Source organism: Camarhynchus parvulus, chromosome 4, assembly GCF_901933205.1.
Source record: "Camarhynchus parvulus chromosome 4, STF_HiC, whole genome shotgun sequence".
Classification (NCBI taxonomy): Eukaryota; Metazoa; Chordata; class Aves; order Passeriformes; family Thraupidae; genus Camarhynchus; species Camarhynchus parvulus.
In genome coordinates, this window is record NC_044574.1 from 3,435,723 (window position 1) to 3,458,948 (window position 23,226).

Below are 23,226 nucleotides of genomic sequence, written 5' to 3' on the forward strand. Positions count from 1 at the left end.
ATTAGTGTTTTAAAATTTCAAACTATCTTTTCTTATCTTATCTTCTTATCTGCCAGCTCTCAAGGTTGCCCTGTGTGGGTGTGGGCTGCAGTTCTCTGCCAAGGTGGATCCGTGTTCTGGCTCTGGCCTCTTCCCTGTCTGCACACTTGACTAAAAATCTGATTTAAATTTCAGCAGAGCTACTAATTAGGAAGAGACTCTTCCCTGTGAGGGTGGGCAGGCCCTGGCACAGGGTGCCCAGAGAAGCTGTGGCTGCCCCTGGATCCCTGGAAGTGTCTAAAGCCAGGTTGGATATGGCTTGGATCACTTTGGTTTAATGGAAGATGTGCCTGCCCATGGCAGGGGTGGGAACTGGATGATCTTTAAGATCCCTTCCAAACCCCAAACCATTCTGTGGCATTGTGGCACCTTCTCGGGGTTATATCTGAATCCATCCCCCTCACTGAGCCACAACTTGTAGGGAACAGTATTTTCCCTCAAGTGCACAGACTGTTGCTTCTCTGCCCAGGGGAGTAATTTGGATATTCAGAGGTTTGATTCTAGCACAAGTGAGGCAGAGGGTTTGTGTGTTTGTGCACTGGGTGTTTCCTGCACATGACCTATTACATCTGTATCCACTGCAGCTATTTCACAATTATCCAAGAAATGGCCAGGGCTGCAAAGGGAAATGTCAAAGTTGCCATCCCTATCCAAGAGGCTTGATGTACAATCTGTGTGTTTCTCTGCTTTTTTTTTTGTTGTTGTTGTATGGCATGATTCATTCCAAATAGATTCATTTTGAACCAAAAATCCTTTAAGGCCCTGAAAGTAAATTGGCTGTCTCTGTTTAAAAGAATTTTATTTAATTTTACACTTTTAAATAACTAATCATTTAACTTACACCTGATAAGACCTGGCTTATCTGGTAGTGATGATAGTGAGCATGAATATTACAGGCAAGAATTAGTTTTTAATTTGTTGCCATTTGATTATGTTTCCACACAGCTCAACAGGAGAACTTGGAGCACATCATCACTGTCACCAAGCACTAAGGCAGTAGCAGGACCTGGTGGCAAATTGTTTTCTTTGGAGGATTGCTGTGCAGCAGAGACCAAACTCCTGCCCTAGAGCAGGAGGCAGGAGCATTCCTGCTGCTGCTTGGCTCAGCCTGAGTTGCAGGAGGATTGCATTAACCAGGGGGCTGCCACTTGCAATATTGATGAGCTCTCTACCTTTGGCTGCCAGTGTTCAGTCATTTCCACCTGGCTGGGTGCTCTGGGGTGTGTTGGAGTCTGTGGCACCTGGAGGGTTCAGGTCCGTGTGTTGTGCTGCTCTCTGGAGCAGGTACTGTGGTGTACAAATCCTGCTGTAGTGCAGCTTTTGAGGGGCAGTCAGCAGAGCTCTCACTGACAAAGGGGCTGCTTGGAAAATGAGATCTGTGGAGCTTCCCTCAAAGGCATGAGCTCAGCCAGGGAACAGCATTCCTTGAAGCTTTCACCCTTTAAACCTGACTGCAGCACAGCTCAGTGCTGCAGTGCCTCTCTGTCTGAGCATACATTTACATGTTAAACAGCACATGATAGCTGGGAACTGCGCCATCCTTTCTTCATCAAGCAGGATCCTATTAATTATCCTGCTTAATCAGGCATTCCCACATTGCTGCAGGGGTGCTGGGAGATGCCCAGCTCTGTCAGACTTTAAACTAGCTTTTGCCTTCTGAGAATCTGTCAAAATACGGGGGGATACATGACCCAAGCTTATTTTTAGCACCTCCTTTCAGCTGCTGAGCATCCCCCTGTGCTCTCAGCCCAGTCTGGCAGTGCAGGATTTGGGGGGACAAAGCCCTGGTGCAAATCCTGATAGTTGTAAGGGATGGGGAGAGTGAGGTTGACAAAACTCTTTGTGTTTTTCAAGCAGAGAGAGTACAGGTGATGAAAACAAAATGCTTTCTGTGTTTAGCCTGACAGTGCCTCTTTTTAAAGAATCTGATATATAAATCTCCAAAGGCATAAGCAATAAAATACAACCTATTTACTAATTTGGGAAATGGAAATGCATGTTTTATTGCAGTTAATCTGAGGTGTATTTGTAAATAACAACCATTTTAGTCACAGGACAAGGTTCAGTAGTCAGGCCAATGTTGCAATCCACATTTTCCTCCATCTCCCTGCTGGCAACAACCATGGTGAGAACTGGGAATTGAGGAGGGCTAAATTTATCCTTAAGTATCAGAGGTGTGTCACTGTGAGGGATCTTTATTGCAACATCCCATCCTTCTGGGCAATACCCAAACCTCTATCCCAAAGGACCAATTTGAAGAACGCTGGCATTGTGTGTAACAGAGAAGAACTCCCTTAAGGGATGTTCAAACATGTGCTGTCCTTGGGCAATTCTGCTTTTGCACATTTTGTGAGAAGCTCCCAGGAAAACAGGCTTCCATAACCAGTTTGCTTGGCTTTCTCTCCTGCAGGGCATGCCACTTTTGAGCTGGGAGCTACGTGGATTCATGGTTCACATGGAAACCCAGTCTATCATCTAGCAGAAGACAATGGTTTGCTGGAAGAGACCACAGACAGCGAGAGGAGCGTTGGGCGGATCAGCCTTTACTCCAAGAATGGGGTGGCTTATCACCTCACCAACAGCGGGCAGAGGATCCCGAAAGATGTGGTTGAAGAATTCAGTGATTTATACAACGAGGTTGGTGTCCAGCTGCTTTGGCAAGGGCTAGATTTGCCTGGAACACGGAGACTCTTTGGTCTCAGTTCCCAGTTAGAACATTCCAGGACAAAGGTAGAAATCGGGGAAAAAAAAAAATCAATGCTAAGTTTTCTCTCACCTGCTTCACTGTACCCCATTTGTCCCTGATGTGGGATTAACTCTTTGTGGTGAGGATCTTCCCATGTTTGTAATCCGTTTAATCACTTCCAGCAACTATTTCTGGGGAGATCCAGTAATTAATCCAGTACTTAATTAAAAGAGTAGTGGAGGTGTGGTGGTGTTCACAAGGGTCTTAGGATGAGAGAAGACATGAGAATCTTGACTCTATGTTTCAGAAGGCTGATTTATTATTTTATTATATATATTATATTAAAAGAAAATAATACATTAAAACTACCCTAAAAGAATAGAAGAAAAGATTTCATCAGAAGGCTAGCAAGGAAAGGAATGGAATGATAATAAAATCTTGTGACTGCTCACAGCCTCAACACAGGTGGCTGTCATTGGTCATCAAGTAAAAACAATTTCACATGCTGGGTAAACAATTCTCTAAATCACATTCCAAAGCAGCAAAACATGGAGAAGGTGAAGCTTCTCAGCTTCTCAGGAGAAAAGATCTTAATTAAAGGATTTTTCGTAAAATACGTCTGTGACATGGAGGGATCAAATTGCTAAACAAAGTAGAATGCAAAACCTTAGCAACAACCAGCTAAATATTGTATCCCTGTGACTTTTTATTGGTTATAAATACTATGAAATGCTGCGTGGTGTGCCAAAGTCAGTGCAGTTTCGTAGGAATTGAAAGTTTTTTTGCATCAGAAGGAAAGGAACATCTTTTCTGGGAGATTCAGATCAGCATGGACTTCAATTGAAGGTTATTTAAACTCTTTTCCTTGCCAAAGTTAATTATAATTATTCCCCACATTTTTTTGATGCTGCTTGTGAAGTACATTTAGAGGGGTCAGTGCAGACTGTCTGGCCCTCCAGGTAATGTGATCTCTCAGTGGGTTGTGGAAAATGGAACAAAACATGAATATTTTCATCAGGCTGTAGCCGTGCCTAAACCCTTCAGATTTTCATCTGACGGCAAACTTCAGTATTTGACTCTTGGCTGAACACTCACTAGATTCAGGTTACTCTTGCATACTTTGTTTAAAAATATGTCTGGGAGCATTAGAAAAGTCGCTGTAGCCTGTAAAGAATTATCAAGAGTTGGGTGGGGAGCAGAAAAAGGATTTTTGTTTCATTTAAAAAGATTTTTGGCACTGTCCTATGTTTCTGAACCGGAATCAGTGGTGGGATGGCAAAAACTCATTTCAGTTTCAGAGAGGAGTAGCAGGAATTTCAAAGAAATTTCGTTTTGGGAAGGATTTGTCAACCTGTGGACAGCATCTTGGACAAATGCAGGTGGATATAATTCATCTGAACAATTTTTTCATATTACTGGATTAAAAAAACAAATGAGACTTTTTCCAGGCAGGAAAAAAAAAAAACAAAACAGGTGAGATGTGAGTGGAGGAAGATGAATAGCAACTGGGGTTAGAAAGAGTAAATGAAAACACTGCAGTGAGCAGCATTATTTATGTAAATGGAATGCTGCCAAACTTCATGCAGGGCTTGGTGATCATCCTGTCTGGAAGATGATAGGAAAATCTCCAGCAAAGGGAGGGCAGACTCCAGAATGAGAAGGGAATACAGAGATGAGAGCCACTTAGCTTTGAGATAAACCCACTAAGATAAAGGCCATAACAAGGTACCAGTGTTTTAGAAATGATTAATTTGGTAAATCTACCCTTTCTTTTAAAGGGGAGAGAAAGGGGCAGCCACTGACATGAGAGAACAGCACATTAAAAGTTAATCTTCTTTACACAACACCTAATTAGCTTATCATTGCCACAGGATATCTTTATCACTAGGAGACAGAAAAGGCTTTCACATTTATGGCTTGTAAAAATGTCTGCAGCCACTCGTGGTGATAAAAATACTTAAGGGACAGCTGGAGCCAAGCAGGGGACACCAGCCAGCCCCTTAATTGCTCTTGCTGGGAGGGGCTTTCTCTGCCTGACTCCAAAGCCTGCTGGAATTTCTTGCAGGGGCGGCTCGTGGTTTTGTTGAGCTGCTTGTCTCAGCCTCTTCGGGGTGCCAGGCTGCAGGATCTGTGCTGATTTGAGGCATTTGGCTGTGGTTTATTCCCTGCTCTGCCTAGGAAAAGTGGGAATTCAGGCAAGCTATGTGTCTTATAAAAATACCCAGTTAAAATGGCTTGTATGGAATACAGATGCCCTGGAGGGAGGGCAGCCAGGAGCAGCCGTGTGGCTTTGGGGACATTTTCCTCTGGGGTAAAGTGCAGAGGGTGTTCCACACATGCTGAGTGTGGCAGGGGCGTTTCTGGTTTGTGTTTTGGGGTGTCCCCCACTTCCCCAGCATTAATGTGAGAGTGGTGAGAACCTGGGAGAAGGTACCCAGAGAAGCTGTGGCTGTTCTGGATCTCTGGAAGTGTCCAAGGCCAGGTTGGATGGGGCTTGGATCAGTTTGGTTTAATGGAAGATGTCCCTGCTCATGGCAGGGCAGTTGGAACAATATAATCTTTTTTTTTTTTTTTTTTTTTTTATTTTTTTTTTGGCAAAGTTCTGTTGCTTTAACTGGTGAAATGAATGCTGGGGAGGAACAGCAAGAATTTTCAGTTCTGCATCTCTGGTTTTTTTTTTTTTAGGTTTTTTTTTAGGGAGGTGGGTTTTATGATTGTTTTTGTTAAAGCATTTTGAAATTGTCCAGGATAAAAAGTCATTTTACAGATCACTAAATCCTGAGGTCAGGGTTTTCCTTTGACTTACAGGAGCTTCCAGGGTTTCCTGAGGTTTTTATTAGCAATCCCACCATCATGTCATCTCATCCCTTCAGAGATTGAGATAGCAAAGGCTGTGACACACCCTGAGCTAAAAAGAAAGAACCCCCCACAAAACAGCCAGCAACCCATGATAGATGCAAAGCCTAATCAGGGATGCAGGACTGGCATGAACAGTGGAAAATGCATCCCTGAATGAGCAGGGCTAAATTTGTCACCCTCCCCCTCACTCACACCCTGCCTGGCTTGGCCTGCAGCTGCTGCTGGGGCTCCAGCCTGTGCCTGAAGCTCTTCTCCTCCAGCTGGGTCTCTCTAGCCCCAGTTATCTTGTCATCTGGACACCAAATTCTAGGGAATACAAAGTGCCAGGGGTCTCCCTTGAGTTTCACTGGGCCATGTGGAGTCTCTGGAACTGCATTTTAGCAAGGCGAGGTTTCTCTGTGCTGGATTTTCCTGGAGTGAAAGGCAAAGCACCCCTGTACCTCCAGAGCTTTGCCTCACTAATTCATCTGGAAAGTCCTTGGGCTTTTTCCAGGCACTTATCCAATCTTTTTTGGCTGTCTTCTTCTACCTCAATACAAGTTTTGCTGCATTTTTGTTTGCAGTAGCCTGAATTTTTAATAGCTGTAGGGATGTCTCACAGGAGCCTTTATTTGGTTACGAGGAAGTGGAGCAGTCAGACTGCTTGAGGACTGCTCAGCTCTTCATTTCTCCAGCAGAAAGTTCCTTGGGAGAGGCTGTTGCCCTGCACTGGGGTCAGTCAGAATTTGTCATGAGATTGACTTAGGTCACCTGAATTCTCCTTGTGGAAGGAGAGCAGTGCCTTCAAGGAGAGTCTCCAGTCCTTGCCGTTGCATCCACCTGGATTCCCAGCCGCACATTGCCAAGGGAAGCACCCTGAGACAGGGCAGGACTTTTAGGATTGTCCTCCTTAGATGGTGTGCTGTGTGGGGCTGGCACTGCTTAGGGTCATTGTCACTCCATTTGGTCAGTCTCCAAAAGGAAAGAGGCACCAGCACAGGGAGGTGTGATGCCCATATCATGTATTTGTCATCTTCCCACCTTCCTCTCCATTCCTTCCAGGATAACTGGGGGAATCCTGGGGCTGGGAGAGGATTTTGGCTCTTCTTGCTTATAATTCATCTGTATGACTCTTAGGAAAATGACCAGAGTGAGACCTCTGAGGGTAATGTCTGCACCTTTGAGGTCTGTGTGTGTGATTAACTCCTCAGAAAACGTGAACAGGGACAGTTTATCTCAGAGTTGTTCCTCTGTCCCTGCTAAGTCCTCATTTCCCTTTCCAGAGAGGTGTTTAAAGCCGATTCCCAGGTATTAGTGAGAAGTGGGAAGTGGTGAGCTGGACAAGTTAAATGCAGCTGAAGGATCACAGTCCATCACCAGCCTGATTTAGGAGAAGTGCCTGCTTTTACTTGAGCTTTTCAGCAGGGATGTGGTCCCTAAAGAGCTGCTTCCCAGGAACCCTCCCTTTAACAATCAGCTAATTAATGGCCTTGTTATCTGTCAGCTTTCTCCTGTGTGCTGCAACAGCTTCTGGGGGAGGGATGCAGCCAAAGAACGACAACATTTTCATCCTCCACACCCCCACCCCGTGCTGGGCTTCCTGCCATCCCCAATTAAGCTCCAGTGCCTTGCCTTGCAGTTATCATGGACAGCAGGACCAAAGGGCCACCGAGAGTCACCGTTCCCTCCCTGGCTCTATTGCACTGACAGATGTCTGGCCTGGGAACAGCACAGCCCTATCTCCATCAGGGCTTTTTACTGGACAGGGATTAAGTCACAGCAGTTTTTAAGCCAAGTGAGCAAAAGACAATGCTGGGCATCGTCAGCGGCGCTGACAGGAAGGAGTGTGGATGGGGATGTGCTTTCCTGACCTCCTTCAGTGAGGAGAAACTTCTTTATTTAGCTTTGTTCTTCCTAAGAAACTGCTTTTTCCTGTGGTGGAGGAGCACGTAGGTAGTAAATAAACACGTGGAGGAGGAAGCCTGTAGGTAACAGAGGGGACATCCCTGCTGGAATCCACGTTCCCTGCACAGACCCTGCTTGTGGGATGCCCCAAAGCTGGTCAGAAATAAGACAGAAGATGAAGTGAAACTGTTTTAGGACTGTGGACATTCAATTAACTCATTTTAATTTCTTACCTTCAACCCCTTCTGCCTTGAAGATCCAGGGGGTGTGAGGTTGTTCAGCATGGAGAAGAGAAGGCTCCAGGGAGACATTCCAGCATCTTCTAGTGCTTGAAGGGGCTCCAAGAGAACTGGAGAGGGACTTTGGGCCAAGGATGGAGTGACAGGACAAGGGGAATGGCTTCCCACTGCCAGAGGGTAGGGATGGATGGGATTTTGGGAAGGAATTGTTCCCTGTGAGGGCGGTGAGGCCCTGGAATGGATTTCCCAGAGAAGCTGTGGCTGCCCCTGGATCCCTGGAAGTGTCCAAGGCCAGGTTGGATGGGGCTTGGAGCACCCTGGGATAGTGGGAGGTGTCCCTGCCCATGGCAGCAGGTGGCACTGGATGGGCTTTAAGATCCCTTCCAACCCATGCCATGAATCAGTGAATTCTCTGGAGGATTGTGTATAAGCCTTCAGAATGAGGGAAGGAAGAATGCTTAGAATGAATGGTTACTTGAGATCTCTGTTTTTTACTTCTGTTTTTTCAGTCAGGCTTCCAGTGCCACTTATTCTGTCCAGGGGAACTTCAGAGTAAGAAATATTTAGGTTGTTCTGCTGGGATGTGAGATTGCCAGTGGTAAGAGAGGGGAGTTGATGCAGTTTATCCTTTGGTTTTGCTCCCTGCTTGTATCAGGTGTGTGATAATAGAAAAGCAAAGGTTCGCTGGACTGTGTGTGGTGTAGCTCTCCTTGCTGGACATGGAGCTCTGGTTTGGATGCAGGGAGATTTTGAAGGGTTAACTAGAAAATCAGCAGAATCTTTCAGGTCATCCTTGTTGTTACCTTTCCCCAGGATCTTTGAAGGAAAGCCCATTTCTACTCTCTCAGGAGCCCTGCTGCTGAAATGCTGAAATGATTGGAGGAGTATGGGTTTTCAGATATCACAGTTGCCTGTTCCCAGTGACCCCAAGGGTGCTCCCATAGAAATGACAATGCTTTCCCCATCTGGGAGGGAAAGTCTGGATAATTCCATCTCCAGACAGCACAATTTTGCTCCTGCTTCATTGGAAATCTACCTTAAATGAGGTGTCCTAGTGAAGCTTTTCCATAGCTTTTTACACAGGATGTGTTTGCTGCTCATACTCATTAAAACACACATTTCAAGCATCTCTTTCATTCATTTATTCCGACCATATATCTCTCAATGTAGGACCTGCTGTTGTTTCTCCATTTGCTTCTTGCCTACAACAGCTTTGCCTCTTCCTCAGATGGTTCAGTACCCTCAAGAATCAGAATATCCTGAGTTGGAAGTGACTTAGGAGGATCATCAAGTTCAGCTCCTGGGCCTGCACAGGAAAACCTCCAAAATCACACCTTGGGTCTGAGGGTGTTGTCCAAATCCTTCTTGAACTTGAAAAGCAAGGAAATAACAGGAGAAATAAGAAATCCTGATGGGATTAAATTTACCTGCTGTCTGATCAATGGGATGGCACCTCCAGGAAAGACTTTCCTTGATGGTTACAGCACAGAAAACTTGTGCCTTCCTGCTCTCCTCCCTGTGGGGCATTGAAGAATATAATGGTTAACAGAAACATAGTCAGGCTCACTTCTCCTGTGGGCCAAGTGGTGGCTGGGTTTTAGCAGGGCTTTGCTTATCCTGTGAGTTTGTTATCTGCTTACAGAGCTCAATCAGCTTATGAAAGCCGAGCTGATTGTGCTGACGCAAGGTCTGCGCAGCCTGGACCTGCTGCAAGTGCTTGTGGCCTCAGAAATCCAGGGACCTGAGAACCAGGGGATGCTGGAGCTGCCAGAGTTTCCTTTGCTGGAAGCCTTTGTTTCATACAGGACGTTGGGCCCCACCTTTCTTGTCTGGGAGTCTCCTTGGAATGGTCGTGTCCCAGGCAGTGTCTGCAATTCTCTTCTGTCTTTACCAGTCACACTCATTTTCCTTGTGATTGTTTATTCTCTGTTTTTATCATTTATTTCACCCATTTTTTTGGTCATTCTTTCACTAATTTTCTTTAGTTTCCTCCTCATCCCTTACTTGTCAACTCACCTTCTTCCATTTGCTCACAGATCTCCTCTCTCTCACTCCTACCACTGCAATTTGTTTATCCTCCTCCTTTTCCTCTTCTTCCCTCTATTTTGCCTCCTCAATTTCCCTTTGTTCCTAAAACCCAAGACAAAATCAAGCTCTTCAGGAGAATTGGAGTGGGAAGAACATAAACCACAATGGGTTAGCCATATCAGCAGGGAGTGGAAAGCTCCAGGAGCTTTTTGAAGTCAAGGCTGCCAATTTTTTACCAGCTTTGTACCATATATTTACTGTAGCTTTCAACTTCTTGACATATCTAAATCATCTGTCTCCAAAAAAAATGATCATAAGGTGTAATCAAACCATCTTTGACAGGAAAAACTCCCCGAATGAGATGTGGGAGTATTGTTCACCCTGTGGCATGATGTGAATGGGAAGGGAACACATTCTGGACAAACAAATCATTAATGGGATGTGCTGCATTTCTGAGTGGCATCTGTTGAAAGCTTTCCTGTGTTAAAAGATTCCTCTTGAGTGTTTTTTTTTTCTGTAGAAAGGAAGAGCCATGATGCAATTGCAGGCTCTTCTGGCAATATTGTAGATAGAAATACAAGTTTTTCCAGACAGCCACAAGCAGAGGGCTGAGGTGGATGGTGTTTCCTTGCCTTTATGTAGGTTGTATGGAAAACTGGGGTTAAAAATCACCAGGAATATCTTCAAAGAAGAATGATTTGTTACAAGGGATTTTTACTGTGGCTCCTGGTGAGGGGAACTAGACATATCACTGTTTTCCATGGATTTCTGCCTGTCCTGTGCTCAAGTAAAATGTGTGTGCATACAGAATTCCTCTGCGGTTTGTTGCTTCCTAATTTCATGGGATGTTGGAATCCAAAATGCAGGGAATTCTCAGAACTTTGGGCCTGTAAGCCAAAGCTTAGAATTAAACACAGGATTTGATCTGAGACCTTGGAAAAGGCTTCCAAACTTAAGTACTAGAAGTGAGAATGTGGATTTATAGTTTAAAGTAGAAACATGTTAAGTTAAAAAGAGGAAAGTTTAGAGTTTTAGAATTTAAGATATAGAAAAAAAAATAAAAGTAGTTACAAAGGTAAACAAAAAGTTTAGAATACAGTACTGTAGGTTTATGTATAAAACATAATTAACTACGAAAGCTTACACTGTAGTATAAGTCCATAAAGCGAAATATTTAAGGATTAAGTCAAAAACATAAATATCTTTATTAACAGTGTTTTATTAATCAATAAATCCTTAAAAGGTCCTATAACTAGACCATGCAGTAAAGATGTGAGCCAAGCGCACCCTTCCTGTCGATGTAAAAGATAAGAAAAATAAATCACATAATCTAAAAAACTCCAAAATCCCATCTCCAGCTCATTCAGAATTCCTTCAAAAATCCCCATAAATGGGACAACAGAAAAACAGCTGTAAAACTGAATTCACCCAGTCTGGTGGATTCCTTCTAAATAATGGAGAGGGTGGAAGGGCTGGGATCAACCTGGGATTGCACTTGGGACATGGAGGTGGGAGAAGAGCCAGTGCTTTTTATCAGATGTGAGGAAGGACGTGGCTTCTGCTGGGAGGAGGAGGTGAACGCTCTGGGTTGGGACAGCTGAAGGAGCATCTTGCTGGATGATCCCACCCTTGTGTCCTGTCTCTGGCAGGTCTATAACCTGACTCAGGAGTTCTTCCAACGAGGTAAACCAGTCAATGCTGAGAGCCAGAACAGCGTGGGCGTTTTCACGCGGGACGTCGTGCGCAAACGCGTCAAGGCCGACCCGGATGACACGGAGGCCGTCAAGAGGCTGAAACTGGCCATGATCCAGCAGTACCTGAAGGTAGGTGTGCACATCATTGGGGTGTTTTGTTTTTGGAGCAAGCAAATCCTCAACCTCAGGCACCTGGCTGAGCCCTGCCCAGCCCTGGAAATTGCTTTCTGTGCTCTCTTGCAGTTTGTATTTCTATTGACAACTTCCCCTCCTGATGCAGATGTAAAGACAGTGGGCTGCAAGGAATATGCCTTTACTCTTTTTATTTTTTCTTACCTTAAAACCCCAGTTGTCTTAATAGAAGAGGCTTTCCTAGGCTTGTTAAGTTTTCTGGTGTGATTTAGGGTTTTTTGCTAACTGAAGCTACTCTATTGTCAGGTTCTTTTAGTAATGTCTTATCTTGTGACTTACACCTGCACCCCCTGATCTTGCCTGAGTGTTTTTTACCTCTCAGAGACCAGAAGAAATGTAACTTTGATGCTAGTAATTTGCTGAAGAAATCCCCAGAAAACATTTTGAAGGTAAAGCAATAAAATCCAAGATAGACTGTATAAAACCAGCATTCCACGTGGCTTCCATAGTTCTTTTTATCTCCTTGGTGCCTTGGCTAAATGAGTTCTCTGTGGGATGAGGACTTAATGCTGCATCAAGCACTCCACAAGTAAAGTGTATCAGACATTTTTATTTCAATTAGAATGACTTAAAAGCTTCTGAAATGAGGCAGGGGAGGCAAGCAGCACTTTGTCATGAGTTCACTGTTTTCAGGTGGGAAGCTTAACTAAAGAGGAATAAAGACCTTAAGAGTTTCACAGGAGATTTGGGATAAAGCTGATGTTTGAACCCTGGTGTCCTGACCCTGATATCTCAGCATCCTCACCCAAAACCTCTTCTCACTGGGTGTCTCCACAGCTGGCATGTAAAGCTCAGTTATTCATTGTGTTACCCAAACAGCAACACTCATGCAGACAGGGTTAAGTCATTGGATACAGCTCTGGGTTTCCTGGTGGTTTTTCCTGTGCTTGCTCCAGGCTGCCTCAGTCAGAGCTGTTTCTGCAAGTCTTGCAAATCCCTTCTCATGCAAATAACTGAGAACAACAAAGCTTCTCATACTTTAGACTATCAGATGGCAGAGTGGGGATTAACCTGTCTTGGGTTAGAGTCTTGGTAGTTGCTTGTTTTTCCCCCCTGGCATTTTGCCTTCATGGCTGAAAGAAACAAACAAACAGCCACCAGTGTTTAACTTCACAGTGAGGAGTGCCCTGTTGGAGCATCCAGGCAGGGTGAGGATCCTGCTGTGTGCCACAGGTTTTGTGTTGTCACCCTGGGGGAGGTCTGGGAAGTGCTTCGGTAAGGTGGAACTGTAGCACAGTCCAAAGATGAGTCTTCACTCAGTCCCCACTGGAGTCATCAGGCAGTGACCAGGACAGGGAAGGCACCTGTTGGTTCCTGCAGGCACAGTAGCAGCCTGGGAGCTGCTGGTACAACCCTGACTTTTTGGCTTTGTCCCAGCACAGATTCCTGCCCTGCACCAGGGTGCACCACAGGGAGAAGGTCTAGGCTTGTCAGGCTTCCAAGCCCAGTCATTAAAGTGTGGAAAGGTCTGGAAAATAGGTCAAAGTTTGAGGCAAGGAATTGTAATATTCCTTAAAATGCTTAGAGAATTACAGTGTGCGAGCGATTGTGACTCCGGTGATGTGAAGATTTTAAGATCACTGTGTCCCGTGCATCAGGATTATCATTAGAAGCTTATCACAAGACAGGCCAAACATCCTGCCTTTGTTCCAGGGATTGTTGGGAGCTGCAGCTATGCTTAATACTCCTACAAACATTAACCAACAGGTTAATGGATCTAAAGCTTTGGTAATCACATCAAACACACGTGGCTCACATCTTGGCATTTCCCTTTTCCGTCTCCTTCGGTTCCTCCTGTGCCGGGTCCTCTCACCTCTGGCAGACTGTTAGCTGGCTGATTGCTGACTGTTTGACAGCAGGCTGAAAGCTGCAGACAGCACAAAGAGCTGCCAGAAGTTTTTTGTGGCTCCTCGTGGGAACGTTTATTAGCGTTGGAATGAGCATCTGATTAATGCAGCTCCAGGGTCTGCTGTAGGAGCGCCAGGCAGCAGGTCCTGCCCACTGCAGAGGGTTTTAAAGGATAGAAACCAGAACTTTAACCCAGAATTGTGCAGAAGCAAAGACATAATGGAATTATAGATTCACAGAATGGTTTGGGTTGTAAGAGACCATCCAGTTCCATCCCCTGCCATGGGCAGGGCACCTTCCACTATCCCAGGTTGCTCCAGGTCCTGTCCAGCCTGCCTTGAAAACACTCCAGGGTTGTGGCAGCCACAGCTTTTCTGGGCACCCTGTGCCAGGGCCTTACCACCCTCACAAGGAAGAATTTATTCCTCATATCTAATTTAGGTTGACCATCAGTTTAAAGCCATAATTCTTTCTCCTGTCACTCCATGGCCTTGTCCAAAGTCCCTCTCCAGCTCTTTTGTAGCACCTTTAGGTACTGAAAGATGTCAGGAGGTCTTGCCAGAGCTTTTTCTTCTCCAGGCTGAATTACCCCAGCTCTCAATTTGTCTTCAGATCAGAGGGGCTCCAGCCCTCTGGTCTCTGAACTCCATGCAACTCCAACTCTTTACCATGACAAAATGATTTCTCTGGTTGCAAGAAAGGCTAAGGAGTGATTTTTGTCAGATCCTATGGCCAAGCACTTCTTTACTAGCAAAACTAACCTGGTTTCAGAGTGGAATTCAGTGCTTTCATGAGTGGAATTCAGTCATCTCATGCAGCTCCTCTGTGCCCTTGCAGAGCTGTGCTGTGGCTAAAGGAGTTGCTCTGTGGCAATGTTGCTTTTGTGTTGCTTTTCCTTAGGTAGAGAGTTGTGAGAGCAGCTCCCACAGCATGGATGAAGTGTCGCTGAGTGAATTTGGGGAATGGACCGAAATCCCCGGGGCTCATCACGTCATTCCTTGTGGTTTCATTAAAATCGTGGAGATCCTGGCCCGCTCCATTCCCAAGTCTGTCATTCAGCTCCGCAAGCCGGTCAAGTGCATCCACTGGAACCAGTCGGTCAGCCAGGAGATTGAGAGGGTGGCTGACCACAACAGTGACCTCCCCGAGGAGAACAAGGGCTCCAATGTCTTCGTAGAGTGCGAGGACTGTGAGTTCATCCCAGCTGACCACGTCATTGTGACTGTGTCCCTGGGAGTCTTGAAGAAGCGCCACGAGAGCCTGTTCCATCCCCGCCTGCCTGAGGAGAAGGTGATGGCCATTGAGAAACTGGGGATCAATACCACTGACAAGATCTTCCTGGAGTTTGAAGAGCCTTTCTGGAGCTCTGAGTGCAACAGCATCCAGTTTGTCTGGGAAGACGAGGCGGAGAGCGAGAGCTTGACTTACCCTGAGGAGCTGTGGTACAAGAAGATCTGCAGCTTTGATGTGCTCTACCCACCCGAGAGGTACGGCCACGTCCTCAGTGGCTGGATCTGTGGAGAAGAGGCTTTGATTATGGAGAAGTGTGATGATGAAACTGTGGCAGAAACCTGCACCGAAATGCTGCGTAAATTTACAGGTCAGCCGTGCTCTGGTGGGAGAGGGAGCGTGGGGCTGGGGAATCAAATAACCACGAGGAAGGAAATGCTTTAAAGTCATTTTTAGTTCTCTGGCATTTTGTGTCCCTTTGAATGTGCGTGTGCTTCCAGCATAGCTCCTGCTTGGGTGTGCCTGAGAGCTATTTATACAGAGGGGCTGATAAACCAGCTCAGGAAGTGATGGGCAGAAGTGCTGGAGGATTCCATATCCTCTGCTTTGTTGAATCACAAATAACTCTTCAGCAGCTGAAGCTGTCGGGCTCTGAGGGCTGATCCCAGCTGTGGAGAGCAGCAGGGCCCCTTCAGAAATTGAACCTGTTTAGATCAGCTGAGGTGTGGTTGAATCACACCCCTGATTTCGATTCAGTATCAGATCAATGGAAATAATCTCCAAGACCTAAATTTCAAAAAATGCATTGATCTTGAGAGTTCCCATTTTCTGGGTGTATCACTGAAACCTTCCTGGACTTCACAGATTTCATGTACTCTGATCACACATCACTTTAAGGGCAGCAGTTGGACTGAGGCAAATCTTAGGTGTATTACACTGAGAAAATCCAAATAAAATCACTTAAAACAATAACACTTGAATGCTGGGCTTTAGCTTGTCCACAGTCACTTCTCTAGAGGTCACACACCTTCCCAGGAAAAGGGATTTCTTTGTCTGAGAGTCTTTGACATCCTCTGATGGGAGACACTGTGCAAGTGCAGGTGTAAGGTAGTAACACTGAAAGAAATAGTGGTGGACTTAATAGCAGTTTTGAAATAAGAGTTTTGAATTGATACAGAATTGCAAGCAGTTATAAGAGGAGCATCCTCCAAGATTAGATGTAGTTTGTGCTATTTTAGAGATGGCTCCTGTGATTAAATGATTTATATCTTCCTGCTAGCTGGAGTTAGCCCAGTCTCAGCACTCAGGGGGTTTCCAACCTTAGCTCTTGTCCGTGGAGCTCCAGTTAACTGGAGAAATTTGCCTTCCCAAAGTGCAGCTTTCCCCTGTCCTTACTGACCATTTGCTACCAAAACCATGGAGATCCAGAGAGTCACAGAATCACAGAATATCCTGAGTTGGAAGGGGCCAGCATCTCTGGGTGAAGAACCTTTTTCCTGAAAGGGCCCTGGAATCTGAGGACCTCCTGCATAACTGACTATGGCCAAAATAGGTTTTACCACTCTCTGCAGGAGCTGTAGGGTAGAGACCATGGGTTGAAAAGCTCTGATTCAGTGCCCAAGCTTTCATCCTTGTTTCAGCTGTGCCTCCTGAGCTGGTGGTGTTCAGGGGTGTTGGGTGTCCCCATGTCACATCAGTCCCCATGTGCCACTTTCCCCTGACCCCAGCAGGGAACTGCTGCTCTACACAGTTTTAGCAGGAGGCTCTTCTCTCACAGGCCAAGTTGTTGCAGTGCTGAATGTACAAACAACCTTGTTTGTTGCAGCTTTGCTTGCTTAAGGCCTATTAAAAAAAAAAAGAAATCCAAATTCCCACTTCAATTCATCAGTGGGAATTTGGCTGTTTGGGTCTGTTGTAGTTTGGCACATGGGAGTTTGCTCTCCCTCTTCCTTCTTGGGCTTTTTCACAGTGACTGTTTACGTGTGTTGGATGTTCCTCTCCTCCCAGCATGGAAATATGTGGCTCTGGGCCCTGGGTCTGTGCTGCAGTTGCTGTTCCAGCTGATGCTGCAGCTGGTCACTGTCCATCAGGCTCTTCCACACAGCTAATCCCAGGTTATCTTTCCTTGGAGAATTCCAGACTGGATTTACCAGGGCCTTGCCATGCAATGAGCATTTTGTGCATCAGCTGAGAAGTGGCTTTGCAGCTGCTCAAAACTGCGAGAGGGAAACCTGTTCTTGGAGCACCCATTACCCAGCATGACCCGTTCCACTTTCTGCCCCCAGTCCCCTTGTTGGCAGAAAACCTTTTTACTTTTCATTCTCTTGCAGGATTCCCTGCCTAAGGGAGCTGGGTTTATCCTGTTTGCCTTGCTCCTGTTTTCCCCAGAGGTTCCCAGAAGGAGCAATGCCTCAGGGCTGATCTGGGCCAGGTGCCAGGCTGGCTGAAATAACAGAAGTGCACTCAGCTCTCTGTGCACCTCCCTTCTTCCCTGCTGATCTGTTCCAGGGGGAGTGTGAGAGGGGGTTAGACCAGCAGCCCATGATACACCTACAGCCACTTCTGAGCACGGCTGCACTCCCCTGGTCCAATTAGCACCACCAAACCCACCTCTGAAAGCCTTTCCCACCACTCAGGTTCACACAGGTCAGCTAACCAAGGTAGGAAACTAGTCCTGCCAGGATCCTCACCTCCTTGGAAAGCCTGGATCTTCCATAAGGCAGCTCAGATCTTCCTCACCTGGTGCTCTGTGACATCTTCTGAAGCAGCTTTTCTCTACTGAGTATAGAGGGAGCCTTATATTCAATAATGAAGCAGATACTTTGAGCCTTTTAATGTTCTGGGTATGAAATGCCCTGTGCTCTTCTGAGAAAGAATTCATGCATTACCAGGTAGGTTTCCCACCTTTCACTGTGTTTTCCCAGTCTGTTGCTCGTGGTGGCCTTTCCTTTGGCTTCAGAGTATGTTATATCGGTTTTAAGTGAAATCCATTCTTTTAGGCTCACACTGAGAATCATTCTGAGAACTGACCTTGAATTTTCCTCTCAGGTCGGCGTTGGGGATTATCTGGCTTTGCTGTGAAAAGCTCTGAGGATTGTTCTAACCTAAGAACCACCAGCAATTACTGCTTTTCACAACTGGATGGTGAAAAGCAGTGTCCTCCAAATCTGATTAAATGGAATACCTCTGAGCAATTAGAAACCTTGCTTGGCCTTCTTTGTTGGATAAGCTCCCAGAGTAGGAAGCCAGAGGCTCCCTGCTGAAGGGATCACTGGAGCCTGGCAGGCTGCAGCTGGAGATGCCCTGAGTTTTCCTCCAGGAGGGGAACAGATCTGCTTTAGGTTCTGCATCACATCTCCCAGTCCCATGTGGGTGTCTGGGGTAGCCACTCTGGTGGTTGTAGTCACTGGTATGGGGGCAGTACCACAGATCTCCCTTGGTGGAGTTTTACATCCTGCTCTCAGGTAGGCAAATAAATTTGGGTGCCTTAATTTAGATTGGTGAGTTGGTTTTATGGTAATTCAGTCAGCCCCATAACCAATAAACCGCTGTATCCACAGCTCCCAGGAGCTGAAGAAAAGTGGGATTGTGTGAGGCACAGGGAGTTGTCTTGCATAGCTTCACAAGTAGAAATCTGTGGCATGAAGATATGTGCCTTCCTGTTTCAGTGAAGGCCAACGTCCTTTCTTTAGCCATTTAATCTCTTTGGATGGTGGAAACTGAGAAGTTTCCACATCTGTGTTGTTACTTTTATCTGTAGACAAAGGCTGTTTACCCTGTTTAAAAGCAGAATGAGAAAGTCCAGTGAAGGATGTTCCTGGAAGGACTGTGGCTCTCAGTCTTTGTAGTTTCTGTCTTCAAACAAGAGCTCAGAATCAGAGCTTGTGCTACGTGCTCCTGTCTGACCTTCAACCAAACCCCCTTCTGGGTCTCCTGATTTTCCACGTAGAAACAGCTGCTTGCATTAAAAGGTGCAGAATTGTACAGGTGCAGTTGCTGCACAGTGGTCACTTGGGTCTTGCTAATGTGGCCTGATGTGCTGGAGACCTTGGAAGGAGCTCATGTGAATGGATGTGGATATGGAAACACACACCAGCTCTGGAAGAGGCACCTCCAGACCACTGCAGAGACTCCTTTTACATGAAAACCCCTCGTGTGCTGTTTTTGTGCAGTTTTTGGGATGGGTGGCTGCCTTGGCCCTGCTTGGGGAGTGTTCTCTGACAGCGTCCGTGGTGTGTTCTCCTGGGCTTTCCACAGCCCTCAAAAATAAAACATGATAACTTATTTCCTTGACACATCTGAGAGCTCCCAGATCTCAGACTCCCTTGGGCTTTCCACTTCCAGGCATTTCTGCTTTGAAGAGTCTTGCAGGAACATATTTTTAGAGGCCTTTGTTATGCAAAGCTCTTACTCCTGAAACAACATTGCTTTGTAGGATGTGTTTTGTTTGTGGGATATATTTATTTGCTAGTCTGTGCCATATTTTGATCTGGGGCCTGGTTTTAAAGTGCTCACAGAGTATTCTGGGCGGGCCATCTTCTGCTTTGTTCCAGTCCCTTATTCCATAGCTCTGGCTGACAGGATACTCCTAAAAGCAGAAGCTGAACCAGGACCTGCTCTTGATTTTAAGGAATTGAAGGCACAGCTAAATAATAGTTTATGAGAGCTAAATAATGCAGTGCCCAACCAGGGTTTACATTTGGGTGTCTTCCTCTAAAGTGGGATGAAGAAAGTGGGGGAATTTGGGTTGTCTCATGGCAGGGTGAACATCTTGAGTTGTCACAGAGTCAGGGTCTGAAGCAGGCAAAGGACGTGAACATCTCAAAACTCCTACTTTTTGTGTTATCTTATGGAATCACAGAATTACTTGAGTTGGAAGAGCTCTTTAAGGTCATTGATCCCAACCATTCCCCCAGCACTGCCAAGGCCACCACTGACCATGTCCCCAGGTGCCACATTCACATGGCTTTTAAATCCTTCCAGGGGTGGTGACTCCATCGCTGTCCTGGGCAGCTCTGGCTGGAATGGACAACCTTTCCATGAGGAATCATAGAATGGTTTGGGTTGGAAGGGACCTTTATGATCATCCAGTTCCAGTCCCCTTGCTGTGGAAGGTTTAGACTCAACCCAAGTAGCTGAACCTTGCCTGGATATCTGATGTTGCCTCAAGGGTGGATCTTGGTTCCTGCAGAGGGAATTTCTCTTCACTGGAGTTCTCCATGTCTCTCTGTTCCTCTCCTGCCATGCCAGATATCATCATGGGACTCCAACAAAAGCAGTGACACTGAGATGGTCCAAAACCAGCCCAGCAGGAGGATCTCCAAAGTGTGACTCTCCCTGCTTGTACCTGAGGCTCTTGTGCCACCAGCTGGTGGCTGCAGTCCTGGATCTCATGTTCTCCAGTCTTTGGGATGGGGACAGTGGCTGATGATGACCCTGTCGTGGGTGCATTCTTCACCTCTAGGTCCTACATCCTCTTAGCAGTGGAAATCCTACAGCAATCTAGAAATCCTGCTTCCAGCCTCAAAGGCCTTTTTTCCATGCCTTGTGCATTAAATAAACAGTCTCCCGGATTTTAGCTTGGTTTGGGGGGCAGCTGTATGGGAAGCTGTTGGAGTGAGTTAATACAGGTTTTGAGAACTTCCTGACAGGTTTTTCAATGCCCCCACACAATAAAGATTTGTCTTCTTTCCTCTTTGGAGGCACATCTCTCTCACAAGGCTACCTGAATATCCAGTTTAGAGTGGGCACTCAAATACCTAAATTTTGATGAGATCAATCATATGCTTGATTACCACCAGGCCCCCCACTGCAAATGTGACCAGAAGATGCTTTGTATTTCCAAACCAGGCTGTGTCCAAGGTTCCCTGAAGCTCCCCAGTGCTTTAGGAACCTAAACATTTTAACGCTCCTTTCCAAAACAAATCACAGAATCATTTAAGTAGGAAAAGACCTCCAGGGTCATGGAGTCCAACCTGTGACCAATTCCTCACCTTTTCAAGCAGGCCAGGGCACTTAGTGCCTCATCCAGGGGTGGGGACTCCCCCAACACCCTGGAAAATGGAAGAGCTGAGATGAAAAGGGAGGCAATTTCTGTTATGTAAAGAGTTAAAACTCAGTAATGAAAGAGACATCTGGTTTGTGGGCTCTGCTAGGCTGGATGTTGAATAAATAAGATGGAATCCCTGGCACCCACACCTTGCTCAGGCACTTCCCTCTTGGACACAGTCTGACTTTTTGCCTTCCTCTTTCCACCCAGGGAATCCAAACATTCCGAAACCTCGCCGGATCCTGCGGTCCTCCTGGGGCAGCAATCCCCACTTCCGTGGATCCTACTCCTACACCCAGGTTGGGTCTAGTGGGGCCGACGTGGAGAAACTGGCAAAACCACTGCCTTATGCTGAGAGCTCCAAATCTCCTGTGAGTATGGCCCAGATGGGGCCTGGGGCAATAAAACTGATGGGACACTGGGCAGCAGCTTTTTGGGGTGGGAGGTTGGAAGAGAAAATCCCTGCTTTGGCCTCCGGTAGTGTGTTTCCCCCTTTTTTTCTTTTTTTTTTAGTACAAATGATGCCTCTATATACAAATGATGTGTGTAGGATTTTACCTCTTTAACATTTGGGATACCAACGTCTCAGGGGTTCCCTCATCTCTCCCTGAATTTGTCAAGAGCAGCTCATGTGTGTGACTTCTGGAATTGTGATATTGTCATTTAATGACCATCAGCCCTATTGTCCAGTTCAGAACTCCTCAGGCACACATGCTACTTTGTTTTAAAGATTATTATTATGATTATGACCTTGCTAATGTCTAGGTCTGAATGTGTCAGGGGTGCATATTGGGAAATCTTTCTGTGCTGGCAGTGCAGGCTGAGGGAGGCCCAGTCCTTGGCAGGGGATGATGAGTTTTCTCCCCAGGCGCTGCTTTGGCTTTCTGAATTTAGCAAGGAGAGCTGGAGCACACATGGAGGTGGTTACAGAGCTCAGGAACACATTAAGCCAAACTCACCCCATCACTCAGGGTTATGTGTCCAAATCCAAAGGCTGATGAAAATGCAACATTCAAGCAGCTGCCCAGTCCATTTTCTCCACCACAGCCTGGCCCTGAAATAATTTTATTCAGTGCAGAAATCTACTTAAGAAAACCCAGCAGGAGCTTGAGGAGTCTTTCTGTGTAGTTCCCAGGGAAATCCTCCCAGAAATTCCTGCCTCAAATCCGAGTTGCAGTTCTAGCAAGCACCTCACTATTGGTATAAGAGATAAAATGCTGTGGGTTTTGAGACATGGCTGTTTTTCTTCTGCTGCCCAGAAGAAAAATTCCCTTAATGCCTAAAAGGCTGAAATGTAATTTAGGGGAGCAAAGGGACGAGATGGTACCGAGCAGGTGCTCTGTGTCTCCTGCAGGTTTGTTAAGGTTTTTGGAACTGGCATCTTGTGGGGGTTTTGAGAACCAGCACTCCAAAACAACCCCTGGATCCCTGGAAGTTCCCCAGGCCAGGTTGGAGAGGCTTGGAGCAATCTGGGATAGAGAAAGGTGGAGCAATCTGGGATAGAGAAAGGGGGATGGCCCTGGATGATCTTTCAGATCCCTTCCAACCCAAACCATCCTGCGTGGGAGGGCACAGAAAGTTTGTCTCCTGCGATCCTCCCAGCTGCTCCCCAGTGATCTGTGCTGATCTGTGTCCCTTGTGCTGTGCCCTGCAGCCCATGCAGGTGATGTTCTCAGGGGAGGCCACTCACAGGAAGTATTACTCCACCACCCACGGTGCTGTGCTCTCGGGCCAGAGGGAGGCTGCTCGGCTCATCGAGATGTACCAGGACCTGCTGCAGTGCCCAACCTGAGGGAGCCCTGCCTGACCACCACCACCACCTCCCACATCCTCCTGCACTGGAGGTGTCTGGAGGGGTTCTCTTTTATTTCAGTTTGCAGTAGAACAGCCTTTTATCTTTTCTATTAAAAAAAAATTAAAAAATAAAAAGCTCTAATTGCTAAAAAAATGTTAGTCATCAATAGCTTCATTTCCATGTGCTGTATTGTTAACAGGGAAGGGTGCTCTTTTTGGTCTGGTAAACTGTTTCTCTGTCATTTTAATTCTAATTTCACTTTTGGTGCCTATCATGTTCGTTTTGTTTCTTTTTTCTTTCTGTATTGTAAGTGCCTTCTATACTAAAATAAATGTTGTAATAAAAAGACTGGGTGCTGTGGTACTTCCTGGACGCTCTACTTGGTAACTCTTTTATTTAACATTACAAAAATAGGAATTTTTTCTCTTCCTATAAAATTTGGAGTAGGAGGAAAACAGGTTGAAAATAGGTCAGAAACACAGCACTGTGGTCAGTGTGCTCACTGCCCCAAGGCTGCCAGAGCTCATGGAGTGTTTGAACAATGCTCTCAGCACAGGGTGGGATTCTTGGGATGCCCTGTGCAGGGCCAGGAGTGGGATTTGATGATTCTTGTGGGTCCCTCCCAGCTCAGGGTATTCTTTTGTTGCTTTATGCTTTAATTGTGTGTCCTTCAGTGTAACAGG

General features: G+C 46.1%; 1 protein-coding gene across 1 annotated transcript in view; it reads left to right on the top strand.

Moving 5' to 3' along the window:
* The window catches only part of SMOX (spermine oxidase), a 51,745-nt gene extending 28,856 nt beyond the window's left edge, over positions 1 to 22,889 (top strand). The window contains exons 3-7 of the mRNA XM_030948296.1: positions 2,450 to 2,676; positions 11,385 to 11,558; positions 14,370 to 15,069; positions 20,959 to 21,119; positions 22,403 to 22,889. Of these exons, the coding sequence (XP_030804156.1) occupies positions 2,450 to 2,676; positions 11,385 to 11,558; positions 14,370 to 15,069; positions 20,959 to 21,119; positions 22,403 to 22,540 (1,400 nt within the window). The 3' untranslated portion in view covers positions 22,541 to 22,889. The remainder of the gene's footprint in view (positions 1 to 2,449; positions 2,677 to 11,384; positions 11,559 to 14,369; positions 15,070 to 20,958; positions 21,120 to 22,402) is intronic.
* The last annotated feature ends 337 nt before the right edge of the window (positions 22,890 to 23,226 follow it).